Source organism: Nesoenas mayeri (genome assembly GCF_963082525.1).
Source record: "Nesoenas mayeri genome assembly, chromosome: 9".
NCBI lineage: Eukaryota > Metazoa > Chordata > Aves > Columbiformes > Columbidae > Nesoenas > Nesoenas mayeri.
Window position 1 is genome coordinate 22,880,771 of NC_137557.1, and position 13,400 is coordinate 22,894,170.

The following is a 13,400-nucleotide window of genomic DNA, read 5'->3' on the forward strand; positions in this document are numbered from 1 at the left end:
TGCTCTGTGCCAGGCAGCCTTGCTAGTGCCCTGCTAGGAGCAGAAAGAGGAGGGGGCTGGAAAAAAAAAGGTGAAAGAGGGATAAATAACTTTTTGTGCTCTCTGACATGCGCATTTGCTTTTCTTTACCCATTAGCATAAGGTTACCTACAGTGGTTTGGGGTTTTTTTGCATTTCTGCTGTGTTGCTTCATTTCCATGTGACTGTTTTAAATAGTATGTTTGCGTGGGGCTGAAAGGACCTTCTGTTATAAGATGAAAATTTCAGGTCTCTGTTTAGTCAGAAAATTGAGACTGACATGGCTACTTGTGCTGCTGCTTCTCAGGCGGGTTGGAGCTACAAGGGAAAATGGAAAACGGTTTTGTTGCCTGTCTTTCTGGTTTTAGGTAAATGCTAGTGATTTTCTTTTTAATTTTTCATGGGTAAATCTTTTTATTCTTGGTAAACAGTGGTGATACCTTTTGTTTTCCAAGCTGAAACTAGCACTGCAAGGAGGGAGAAAAGCTGGTAATGGAGTGATTTAGCATTTAATTTGGTGTTTCTTCTACAGGAACTGCAGTTTGCTTTGTGTTTGTTTTTCCGCTGTACTGAATTCTTGTCAAACTCATGTCAGTTTTGTAGCATGAATTCATAGCAGTCTGGCTCCCTGCTTGGGCTTCTGAGTACAATAATTGATTTGGTAAACTTGACATTCCTCCAGAGGGGATTAGTTGCTATGTAGTGATTGTTACAATCATTATACTGAAAGCACTTCTGAATTTTTCTCTCTGTCTTAGAAACTACTTGTCTAATATTTGCCTTTTTGGGATATATTGTGGCATTTAGGAACTGGGCAGTGTATGGAAGTCAGACAGATTAGCTTCTTGTCTGTTAAGTAGGTCGTATTTAATGTACGCTGGGAATGAAACCATATGTCATAATATTTCGGATGCCATTGGTTTTGTTCATAAAGACATTTCTTAGCCAAACTGTTAAATTAGTTTTAAAATTTGGTCGTCAGGTTGTGTGGTTTGAATTAAAATAAGAGTTACGGGATGTTTTTTGTTTAACTTAGTATCAGAGATTGGATTTGATTTCCTCTGAAGTTTGTCAACATAAAAACATTGGATTTCAGTTTGGAGCTGCAAAAATTGTTGAAGGAGTGATTGTGCAGCAGCACTTGGCTGCTCCACCGTGTGAGCGGTGCCCCCTCGTCTCTCCCAGGGTTGCTTTTGCTGTTTGACTCTTCCATCTGCTCTTACTTTTGTCTGATACTAGCCCATGTGTTTAGATTTTCTTCAATGTTTCAAGCAATTTTGACGTGGCGGGACACCAGGCAGAGTTCTGTTGGGCTTTCCTTCGTTTTGCTGTTTCTGTAAACCTTCTACTTTTTTCCTAGATACAACTTTTTCCAAAATAATGTTTCAAAGTAGTTTCTATGTAACTTCTGTAGTTTTAAAAATAAATATGTGAATATTGGGAAATGAAATCTATTTTCTTTCCCTTTTTGTTGACAAGCTATGTCTATGATATGATGTTTGTATTCTTTATAGTTTCAGTGCTGGTAAAGCTTCCAGTTAGATCACCAAATATGTTTCAGATACATTTTATTAACTGCCCTGGCTGTGGGAAATGCACATCAAAATAATCTATTTCATTTCTGTTTCACATTTTTGTATTCCTGTCACAGTAAAAACATGAGCTTTGAAAGGCACAGCAGTGTAAAAATCCTGTTCAAAAATTCCCTTAATCAAAGATGTGTGTCTGTATACACATCGGCAGACTTCTGTTTTGGGCAAGTGCATGTTACTGTGAACTAATAGAACAAGTCATGTAAAATAGTGGTAAACTATAAAAAAATCATGTGAAAACTACATAATAGAATTCTGACCTTTTAATGATTTACAGCTGCAAGAGCAGAACAGAGTTTGGATGTAAAGATTAATTTCAACTCCATATGAGCATACAAGGGACTTTCAGATGATTACCTTTCCCCCTCTGAGCTGTGCTGGTCCAATACTATTCGTAGGTTTGCTGGTTACATATGGACCAGAAAACCCACTTGGGAGACAAAGGTGGGATTGGCACTATAGAGGAGGACTTCCAGTAAGGAAATGCTTGGATACAGAGAGTCAGCCACCTCTTCAGAGAGCTTTGAGTAACTGCCCTGTGTGGTATAAAAGGTACAGAAATGAACAAGCTGAACCTTCTGTGCATTAGGGAGCTGGGAGGATGAGGTGTACAAAGAAGGACTCGAAAGCCTGGAGGCAGGATAAAGGAAGACAGCAGGGAGCATGAACCCAAGGACTTGAACGGAAAAGGGAGGCAGAAAGGAGAAAACATCATAACACGAGGCACATCCAGGGAATGGCAGAAGATAAGAAAACAATTGAGAGACAACGCAGGCTTCAGCTGTCAGTGTGGGAGGTACCTCTGGCGTTGGCTGGAGCAGGCAGAAGAACGAAGAGGGACCGCGTCACTTGGGATCCTCATCCCAAAGCGCTGGAACCGCGGCGTCCTCAGGGCTGTGAGGAGTTTTGCCCAGGGGAGGAGGTGCAGCCTGGCTGGGGGCGCTGGGCTCCTCAGCCCACCCTGCTGATAGCAGCTTTCCAGCTGGAAGGCATCTCTCCTTGGTCTTGTTTTCCCCCTCTTCTGGAATACTTGCTGTCTGTATGTGTATGCATTTGGTGGAAATTTCCAGTGGATTGCCTAGACTGGTGCCCAGATCACAGGATTTTCTTTTTTTTCTATTTAACATAGTTAAATATTATAGAAGACCCAGATTATTTCCCTCGCCAGTATGTGTTCTTTCAAGTGTGCTAAAAGTAAATAGCACTTGTTGTGACAGTGCTTATTTAGATGACTGGAGTTTCTTGACCTTCTGGATTATTTTCTTTGTCAAACCTACAAACAATTTGAATCATTTAAGTTGAATCTTAGAATGGTTTATGTTGGAAGTGACCTTTTAAAGATTCAAATGCTATGGGCAGGGACATTTTTCACTAGATGCAGTTGCTCAAATATGTTCAGAAATCCAGACAACATGGTCATACCTCTGGTGGATTCAATGATTCTGTGAAAGTTAGAAGCTCCTCTAGCCCGTCCCTGAGATACTTGGATGTGGGCAGGGTGCTGGTAGTTGAGGGAGGAAATGTTGTGTCCCTTCTTCCCTGCTATAAGCCAGGCTTATACAGTATGGACAATATTTACTGCCTATTACTAGGTAATTAATAAATGTAGTTAGCAGCAGCATTTAGAATGGGATAGTTTTTAATAAACTATTCATTTTTTTAAATTAATGACACGAACTATTATTATTCCTAATCTCCGAGTCCATTTCCAGTCCACGGAATAATCTTACAGTGTACCTATAACTGCTGTGTTGATTTAAGAGTCTTCTTTAAGGGTGTTCTGTCAGTGGCTTTCTAAACTTTGGACACGTAATCTGATAATCCTCTAGGTGGTGTTTTTAATATTCAATTTTATTTTTAATATTTTAATTAGAGTAGATTCTTCTCTGTAAGATTTAGTGCTTTTCCTTATTTGTCCGACAGTGTTAAAGTATTTGTTCAACTAGTTTGATTAGAAATGAGACTTGGTATCTGCAAACAAAATACTTGGTCCCATGAATCATAGCTATTTGATCTGAATAAGATAACATATGCATCTGTTGAGTGCTGTACTTAATAGTCTCAGTGCAAGTGTGATCTGTTCAGTCTCTTGTAGTTAAAACTGCCTTGGATAAAAAATTAGGTTCCTTATTTTGCTTTTAAATCTCCCAACCAAATTTTAGCACCAGAGTTTGTGGCTGTTGTTATTGGTGGATGGTTTCCCCATCTTCTGAAACGCTCATGGGTCAAAATTGATTGGAGTTACGTTGCCTCCATGAGGACTTAAGCCAACTCTGGTTTTGTGGCATTAAGTAAGCAGTAGAAATGTTGTAAGTTGCTCTAGAGACAGTTTGTTAACAGAAAGCTGAAAGTTGTTTCTCCGAACCTTTTCTGGCTAGGAAACTTGACCAATATAACATAACTGCTGTCATTTCCAATTTATTCTCTTTAGGCCACTACTGTCTTGTAATGCTGTTTATTTGTAGAGTCAAGAAACTGTTGTAACACATTCTTAGGTTTGAGATGTATAGCCCAAATACAAATTTGCTGTAAGCCTACTTGAAGCCAGACTTAACCTCTGATAGATGTTGCCAAGGCTCTGTCTTACTGCTGGAGTTTCTTGGTCAGTGGTTTGCAGTGTCTCACAATAACACGAGTCTTAGCATGGAAGGAGCTAAAAAATGAATCTGATAAATAAATGCTGGAATGACTGCTGAGCCCTGCAGTTTAAGTGGCTGAAGTCAAAATTGCAGGTTAATGTTCTTGCCAAGCACAGTCCTGTGGGCAGTCATATGCAAAATCTGAAACAGTTTCAGGAAAAGTTTAAAGTCACTGCATTTTGCGGCTATTGGCCATGTCAACAGCACTAGTAAGGGTATGGAAAATGCTTGAATTCTGACTTTGGCAGGCAAAGAGAAACCACGTAATAATACTTAGTGTATTGTAGTTTAAGAATGAAGAGTCTGTGTTATATTAATGACTATGTGCTCTTAAAAATCTTTGCATGCTTCACTTCAGTTTGTTGTTTTCATTGCTTTTCTTTGTCCACACAACTCTACTGCAGAACAAATTTGCCTCTAAAATTAAAACAGTCAGTCAAGATGCAACTGAGCAACTGACCCAGGAGCATTAGTAAAATTCTGCCTTGAAATTTGCTCTCTCTTCCCACTTCCTACCCTCCTCTCACCACAGAAAACTAATGGGGTAAAAACACAAACACTTTTCCTCCTCTTTTTCACCTCTAAATCTGCCCCTGAAAATACTAATAGAAAAAAATGTGGGCATTCATTATGACAAGTGTAGTTTTGTAAGGCTGATAAATTAAGTAGTGCTCTCGCATCCAGGCACGGTAAAAAGACATTATCAGTACAACTCTGGCCTTAAATTCAGATTTGCTTCAACATCCTCTACATGCTGGAAGACTGACGGTGGTATATCTGTTATTTTTCCTCATGTGTGTAAGTGTTAACTGCATTTCTTTGTATTTAACATTTTATGTGGTAGGCTTCACTAGATACATACCATATATTTTGTGTGTGTTTTCTTTAGATAAGTCGGACTATTTAAGGCTGGCAAGATAGCCGTGTAAGTGTGAGGATTTGTAAGGAAAATGATGGACTGTCCAGCACTTTTCCCAGTGGTTTGTAGTACCATCATAACTGTGCTGTGTCTTTTGCTGGGGTCCTTCAACATCAGTTTTCAAGTTGGAATGATGAGAGACAGCTGGGCTTGCCATGGCCCTCTTCTTCTCATTAATACTCCTAGAGCTTCCCGAGGGACTGACAGAAAGCGAGTTCTGAGCAGAGTACAAGAGACAGTTGTCCTACATCCAGATGGATTTCTGCACTCTTAGCCGAGCACTGACTTTGCTAAAGAGCTCTCTGAGCTTGTCTTCTAGGCTGTGTAAATAATGAAAAATTCACAAGAAAGGTCTGTACTGCAGAGTGGCATTCTTTCATGGAAACTGTACTCTGTGCATGGTTACTTTAAAAAAAACAACAGTCATAGTTCTATATGTCCTTAAAGCCTCCAAGGGTATATGGTATATGTTCTGTATCTTTCAGTGCATTTAATCCCAGTAAACCCCATCAGGGAAGATGGGTTGAATCCGAAGAGCCGAAAGAGAATCATGCCCGATTTGCTGACTGAGCCTCCTGTAATAGATCCTGTTTATGAAGCTCATGTTTACTGCAATATTCCCACCATTGCCGAGCGCAGTATGGAAGGTAAGCTTTGTGAACGCAAACAACAGCTTAGTTGCGTGTTTCTACCTGCTCTCATTGGAAACGATAACTTTGTGCATTGTCAGTTCTTTGGTGCTTGGAGAAGGCACATCAAATGCCAGCTGGTTGCTGAATTATGTTAAGTCATTCAAGATATGCTATTCTTCTTTCCTTCCATTTATATCCTCTCTGTTATCCTGATTTTTGGAAGCTGTTCTGTTTCTAGTCAATGGTCAACTGGAGGTCTAAAATTGAAAGGGACAGGAGAGATGGATATTTAATATTTGAATTGTAATTCTTATTACAAGTGAGCTGCATTGCAAACAGTTGACTTGGAATACTTGGAATACTGAACAAAAGAAAAAAAAAAAAAGACCCAGAAAAAAATGAATTTGGAACTCCAATCCATTAGACATGGCAAGAAGGCACATTTGTGTTCTTCACTCCACAGTGGCTGCAGCAGCAAGTTATTCTGAATTAATTCCCTCATGAGCATGTCCCACTAATGCATATAAAATAAATCACAAACTAGTGTTTCATAAAGCTCCAAATTAGACATGCTGCAAAATCCATCATTATGATCGGGATCTGGAAGAGACGTATCATAAAAGTGGGGTGACCTTGTCATGTTGGCAGAGTTCAGTGCTTGAATGATGTCTATATGGTTGTTGAACTTCAAATATACTATGGAGAACGTGCTAAGAACCTGAGTCTTGTATAAGTTAGCTTGCGATTTCAAGTGAAATCTTTCTTGGGACAGTGAGTTACCATTTCTTACAGGGATTTTTCTTTCATTGCAATACCAAAGCTATCAAGCTAATTATACCTGTTTGTTTGTTTTTTTCCTCCTTAAAGAAAGGAGAAAGATTTAGGTAATATTTAGTTAACTTTTTACTTTTCCTTTTTCTCTCTCTCTTTTTTTTTTTTCCCTTCACTTTAGGTCATGCACCTCATTATTTTAAGCTAGTGTCAGTTCAAGTGTTGATTCGACATGGTGATAGGTATCCGCTGTATGCCATTCCCAAGACAAAGAGACCTGATATTGACTGTATGTTGGTGCCTAGCAGGTAAAATTTTTGGCATTTATCATTACTAACTGTGTGTTTTGCCTGATAATTATTTTGTTCCTCTTCAGGGAAGTATTTGTACATTAGGACTTCCGATCTTTGTGTATTGTCATGGATTAAAAAAACCCCAAACACCTATTTCAGCGGTGTACAACTTTTCCTTTGAAAGAGGAACTATTACCTGTTACCAGTTCAGAGCAGTAGGAATATTTGGTATTTCTTTAAAAAGCAAAAGCTGTGTAATTGAGTATTTAGGTTACTGTTCCTCTTCTGCTTCTACACATTTTCAAAATGTAAGTGCAGTGTTTGGGAATGTCTCTTCCATTTCAGCTAAGCGTGCTTCCTTTTATGTGAATACGAAAAGGTCACAGTTCATCATTGCCATTCACAAATTGCTGTTTGTATTCTATGTTATTTTTTCTTGCATTTTTTAAGAAATACAGGTTGTCAGAGTTCCCTGAAATTAAGATTTGTGTTAAAGTTCAGGAAAAAAATGGGGGTTGCAGATTTAATTATTAAAATACAAGTTAAACAGAAAGCGCAGTGTTTACGATTTGAAAATCACCCTTTCCTTGTAGTTACTACTCGCTGTTTAAAACTGTCACACACAAATTATTTGTGTCTGACTGCCATTAAAACATCATTTACCTTTCTGTTTCAATATAGTGTGCTTCTGTCTAACATCATGTCTTTGTAGCTTGCTGATTCTTGTCTTCATACTTGAACCAGTGTGAGCTGTAGATACGATCTGAATTGCTGCTCTTGTGGAAGAACCTTTCTTTCTTGGTTAGAGCTTACTCATTGATAAAGATGAACTATTGTGTAGAGCAGCAGAAATAAACAGCAATGATGTAAATTATCAACCTTTGTCCCAGATTGCTTGATTACATATATTATTTTTTTTCTCCTTTTAAGTAGGATCTTTGTTTCTATTTCTTTTATTTTTCTTTTTCTTTCCTGAGGACTTCCCAGTGATGCTACATGAAAACTTACAGTTAAAAGGAAAATATCTAGAAAATCCATCAGAGGTGTTAGCAAAAGCGCTGGGCAAATTCACAGCTGGATGCTGCTGCCCACTCAGGAGTGTCACGTGTGGAGATTTCAGTGGCTGGGGCTGCATCAGCTCCTGGTAGCCACAGTGCTCAGGGAAAGGGACACAGTGGGTCTCCTGATCTGGTACACAAAGCAGTGTGGATATACCCAAAGTACCTTTTTCCTAGAATAGCATGGAATCTTCTCTGTCTTTAAATAAAGGATGTATGTATATATTTTTAAGAGCAAAATGGAAAGCAAAATGAACACAAGGAATCTGTTTTTTATAGCTAACATGTCACTGGAATTGTCAAGATTCAAATAGCGTCTAATTTCACTGATTTAGAGTGCATATATGTACTTACATCTTCCTTAGCCCCTTGGTGCAAGTTTCAAAACAGGAAATTGAGCAAAACCACATCCTCCTTTTTTGAAAGGAGACTCCTCTTTTGGAATCCCTGTCTATGAATGCAAACCAAAATATCTGATTTCCTGGTAACACTGAAAATCCTTTCTAAGTGATAGTGGTCTGGGACCTTTTACATAGTGCATTAAAAAAAAAAGTTTGCTATTATGTTGGCTGTCGTATTCATACTTGAACTTCCAGAGAATACTTGTTTTGTCAAGAATTCTTATCCTCCAACAAAAATCTGAATTCTTTGAGAGGTGCCCAAGCCCAACAGCACTCTGTGCCCACTGTGAGCTGACTGGCTTTCTGAAATGAGTTATGCAGCCCTGGGATTGCAGACATGAGACCAAACTCCAGTTATCTCTGCAATAAAGTTGAGTGGGCAATTAATGTCTCTAGAAGATGAAAAATTAATAATTTGCTAACAGTTATGATAACATTTTTTAATGACGTGCCTTTAAGTGGTGAGATTATTTTCAGCATGAAATACTAAGTAAAGAAATATCCATGTTCCTTCTGGAGTTCCTAAAGGCTCTCATCATCTGATCTTGCTCAGTATCTGTCATGTTAGAATGTGTGTGAGAAAACTTTATTGCAGAGATGTTAACTGCAAGGGACAAAGTTGGATGAGTAGCTGTATTTCTCAGTATTAAAGTGCCACGTGAGACCTCAGTTTCGTATTTGTCACAGAAGCTTTTATAGCTATTTCCACTTCAGTTTCGGGCAAGGAATGCAATATAAAGGCCCTGAAGTCAGGAAAACTATCCATAAAAGGCAAACAAGTAGTGCAACTTTTGACACTGCCAGCAGAATGGCCAAGTCAAGCAGTTAAGGGGATGGAGGAGGCCAGCAGTGTAGATGCCTTTGACTGTTACTTATTTATGAAGCATTAGACTATCAATATATAGATGGTACTTCCACTACCATTCACAGCCAAAAAGACCTTGTGTCCTTGAGAACAAAGCTTATGTAAAATAGAATCTCCTGGCCAGCTTTGAAAGGGCAGCAGAAAGATGAAAGGAGTTGGCTCTGGACCATACTGCCCAGATGTGTTAAAGCTGACCTTTCTGAATACAGCTGGAATTGCTACACTTTCTGCCATTGCTTTGAAAGGAACATTTATTACTTCAACATCAGGAAGCTATTTGCTCCCTTTGGCTGTCAGCCTTATATTCCTTTGTGATGTAAATTTGGTACTTGATTGTAAACCTATTTATATTGAGGGTAATATAAGGTAAATAATTGCTACCTTTGAACTGAAGGTTTCTCAATACTGTATAATTTAGTGGAGATGTCTGAATGTCTGGCTTGTTTAAGCTTTCTGGACTTAGTTTCAGATAAGTATGCTGCTCATATTCAGTCTGTGCTTTATTTGACTTGGCATTCAGCTGATGGAATTCATTAATTAAGCAGATTATGCTACAGCCTCATGGATTTCTAATGGGTATGCAAAATAGCCTTGAGGTCACGCTTTGGTTTTGTGAGTTATGGATTGTGACATATGAGCGTGGAATGAAAATAAGCAAATGGATTAAATGCTTTGGAGATTTCTTCCATCTAAAACTTCAGTTATTATTACTTTCATTGTTCGGGATGCAAATTTCCAAAGGGAACTGAATAATATCTACTATTTTCCTCTAGAAAATGAATTGAATGACATTATGAAAATACTTCCAGTATAATGTTTTATGGGGGGAATAAATTAATCTCCCACTTCTTTTTCCTTTTTATCTTACATTTATAGTGTCAAAAGTAAAAAAATATGCAGTGTTTCTTCATTGAGTTTGTATGCAATATAGAAAAGAAATGCTTTTTGGATGATGCTACAATGATTTCAGAAGACTACTATAATATGGTAGTATGCTAGGTAAATTGGCATATGGTTTAAGGCATTTTGAGAGGTGTTGATGTTAATCATAAGCTTAGTAACAAATATTTGAATTTTAGGTTCAATACGCATGTCTTGAAACTGCCAGAAAAATGATTAAAGAAAGTGTGGGAGAGGCAGGTATCACACTCTGAGCTAAAGGAGGTGTGGATTGGACTTGGAGTGAGGTCTAAGCATGATCCAGACCAGAATTAGGTGAAGAAGGGTCTCCTGAGGCTTCTTCTGACTTCTCTGAAGACTCAGAAGGGCAGTGAAGTAGACTAGAGCACTAGGGTTTGTTATAGAAATGTAAAAACCATAAGACTTTTATGAATAAATAAGCCCCAACAGTACTAAGGATCCTTAAGGATCTCTTCTGTAGACTACAGTAATCTGTTGGTTTTGTGTCTCTTTCCACTCATTTGCCTTCTGAAAAGGAAATGATCTAGACGTTTGATCTAACACCTTTTTTGTGTACTTAAAGAAAACACATGATTTTTGCCTTAAGTTATAAAATCATTTTTTGCATTTGAAGCAAAGAGAAAAGGCACTTGCTTTTGGTGTAGTTAGCAGACAGAATCTGGTGTCATACAGTTACAAGAAGGTAATGTGCCTGTGTCCATTGGCGTGTGCCACCAAGTGACACACTGAGGGTTCTGCAGCTCCTTGTGAGGAATGTGGTCCTCTTGGCTTTTGCAGATTCTCCTTTTGCTACCAGAAGTGATGTTTGCATAGATAAACGCCATTTGGGAAGAAAAAAGAAATCAATATGTCATTTGTGTCACTGTCTACCTCCACAAGTTCTTTCCTGAGGCACATAGATCCGTACAAGTCTGGAGTGCCGTGCTGCGAGAGGACAGCACTGTGCAGTAATGGACGTAACATGAATAAAAGTTTACCCCTCCTTATTTCTGTGAAGCATTCATAATCTGCTGCTAGTTTTCTACTTGATTAACTATTCAGTTTTAGCTTTTAGATAAATGACTTTTCGTAATTTATCTCAATAATTAAAATATTTCTTCTATCACAGTTTGTCTTTCAATCATAACCTTGACCAACACATTATTTTTGCCTGTCAAATCTTATATGGTGATGAAGATACATTATTTATGCCACTCTTGAATTTTTATGAACATGTAAATTATTAAATAAATTGTAGTTGCATGTAGTCTTGTCAAGATAATGTCTTTCCACATCTGTTTTTTAAATAGTGTACTTCATCTTAATTAGACTAACTTTGCAATTTTTATAGATATGTAGTCTGAAATTTGTAGGTGGTTTAAAAGAGCATTAAGTTTAATTAGCTGGAGGACAGATTGAATGCTGTGGTTTGACCATCATGTTTGTGGAAGAAACAGGGCTTACACTGTACTTGATTTTACAGTATACATAGTAGAAGTAGAGCAAAAGTTCAGTGTGTCCAATAACTTTGATAGGAAAGAATGTTAAAGGAATCTCAGCCTGTTCCTCTCAAGGAATTAATTTTGATCAAAAGTAGTCCTAAAATTAATAAATGTAAAGATTAAGGGGTGGGAAATTTTTATCAAAATTGACCTGCTTGAGTCTGATTTGCAGCTTAGGTCTAAAAGAGGAACAAAACTCTGCTCTAGATCTAATTTCTATTTATGTTTCAAGTCTTCAATAGAAACAGTTTTTGCTTACAATGTAAATCAGTAGCGCCAATAGTGGTCTTGAGAAGCAAGGATGATTTTCTTCTTGCTCTGTGAATTACCTATCAAGTCTAGCAATGTTCTTCATTCTGTGATTCTTCTTCTTATTATTAGTATTATTTAAACAAAGGCAATTAGCTCAAAGAGCTAACCTCTTAGCAGAAGAGGCTTCCACGCACTCAGTCGGCCTGAGCGGCACTTTATCCAGGGGCAGGAAGCTCCGCTGTCTCCCAGAGCAATTCCCAGATCCTGACCTTGGAGTCCTGGATTGTCAGCCTCGCGGGGGCGGCTGCAAACATGCCCTAGAACAAAGTTTCTGTGCTGCTTTGCACCATTTGAGGCTTTTCTATATGGTGTGTTTGAACTCAATATTGAACTGCACGAGTTATTTTTGATAGCTATGCACATATATGATAGATGGAATAAATGCGTTTTCCTGCGTGTTTCTGAGATGGTATATTGTGCCATTATAGCCAAGCCACCCAGAATCTATCGGGAGATGTTCTGAGGTGTTGTGTGCTCACTCTGGGACTGGATTTCTCACTTTGCTGTGCTAATTCAGAACAACCAGCAAGTTAGTGGTTGCTTCTCATAACAAACAAACAAAAACCACCAAAAACCCAAACAAAAACAAACCAACCGACCAACCAAAACACAAAACAAAAAACCAAAACCAAACACCCAAACCCACCAACAAACAGAACTAAACTAAAAGCCAAAACCAACCAACCAACCAACCAAAAAAAAAATGACTCAAAAAATACCTCTATGTTTTTCTATCTAAACTTCTCAAGGAAAAGAAATCTTTTCATTGAAGGATGTCAGCTCAGTTACTGGCAGAAATATACATACAGTTCAAATAGTTACATGGTATGATTTCTTTCCATGTAGACTGGTTACAGAGTAGCAAAAAAGAGATGACATTTTGGTGTTAGAGCTTTTTAGGACCTTTACAAATAAGATATTTAAATGTTGAATAAGGATTTAAATGTTGGTCTCTTTTAATGCTAGTGTATGAAAACTACACGATTAAATCTGGAATCTGTTATCCCAGTGTTTAGTTGGTAAATAACAAAAAGGCAAGCTGAATTCATTATTTGAGGGAAAAGAAGCATCCTCAGTTTTGTTACAGATAAAAATTGATGGGATTTTACAAAAATAAAATAATTAAGAGGCAAATTTACAGACATTAAAAGTGGGAAATAAATGTTCAAACTTAGGAAAAAGTATGGTGTTAGGTGAAAAGCCATTCTATGTTCTGACAAAACTTGGAATATTAAGAAATATTGCATTAATGAATTGGATTGTTTATTAAGTAATTATTAATTATTGATTAATTGTATGAATAAGTCGTATTAATAAATAAACATCCAGCAAATTACATAAGGCTATCTCTTTAGCCCATTTTTATATTCTTGTTACTTTTAGGGAAGTAAAAATGTAAGGATATTTCAATCTTTTCAGCTCTCCAAGTGGATGATTTTCTTTGCTTCCTGCTCCAGCAGCCCCAGCAGTCTCAGCTGTGTTGCCTGGATACCCCAGC

The 13,400-nt window shown here is 37.8% G+C and overlaps 1 protein-coding gene across 2 annotated transcripts in view; it reads left to right on the top strand.

Annotated features, from left to right (window-relative positions):
- Window positions 1-13,400, top strand: part of PXYLP1 (2-phosphoxylose phosphatase 1) — a gene marked incomplete at both ends in the record, with an annotated part of 32,797 nt that overhangs the window by 13,207 nt on the left and 6,190 nt on the right. Inside the window, 3 exons of one of the 2 annotated variants that reach the window (XM_080349988.1) lie at window positions 299-386; window positions 5,654-5,815; window positions 6,753-6,879. In XM_080349988.1, coding sequence (XP_080206114.1) covers window positions 299-386; window positions 5,654-5,815; window positions 6,753-6,879 — 377 coding nt within the window. Of the gene's footprint in view, window positions 1-298; window positions 387-5,653; window positions 5,816-6,752; window positions 6,880-13,400 lie in introns of those variants that run through there. The other variant, XM_080349989.1, reaches the window with a different exon arrangement.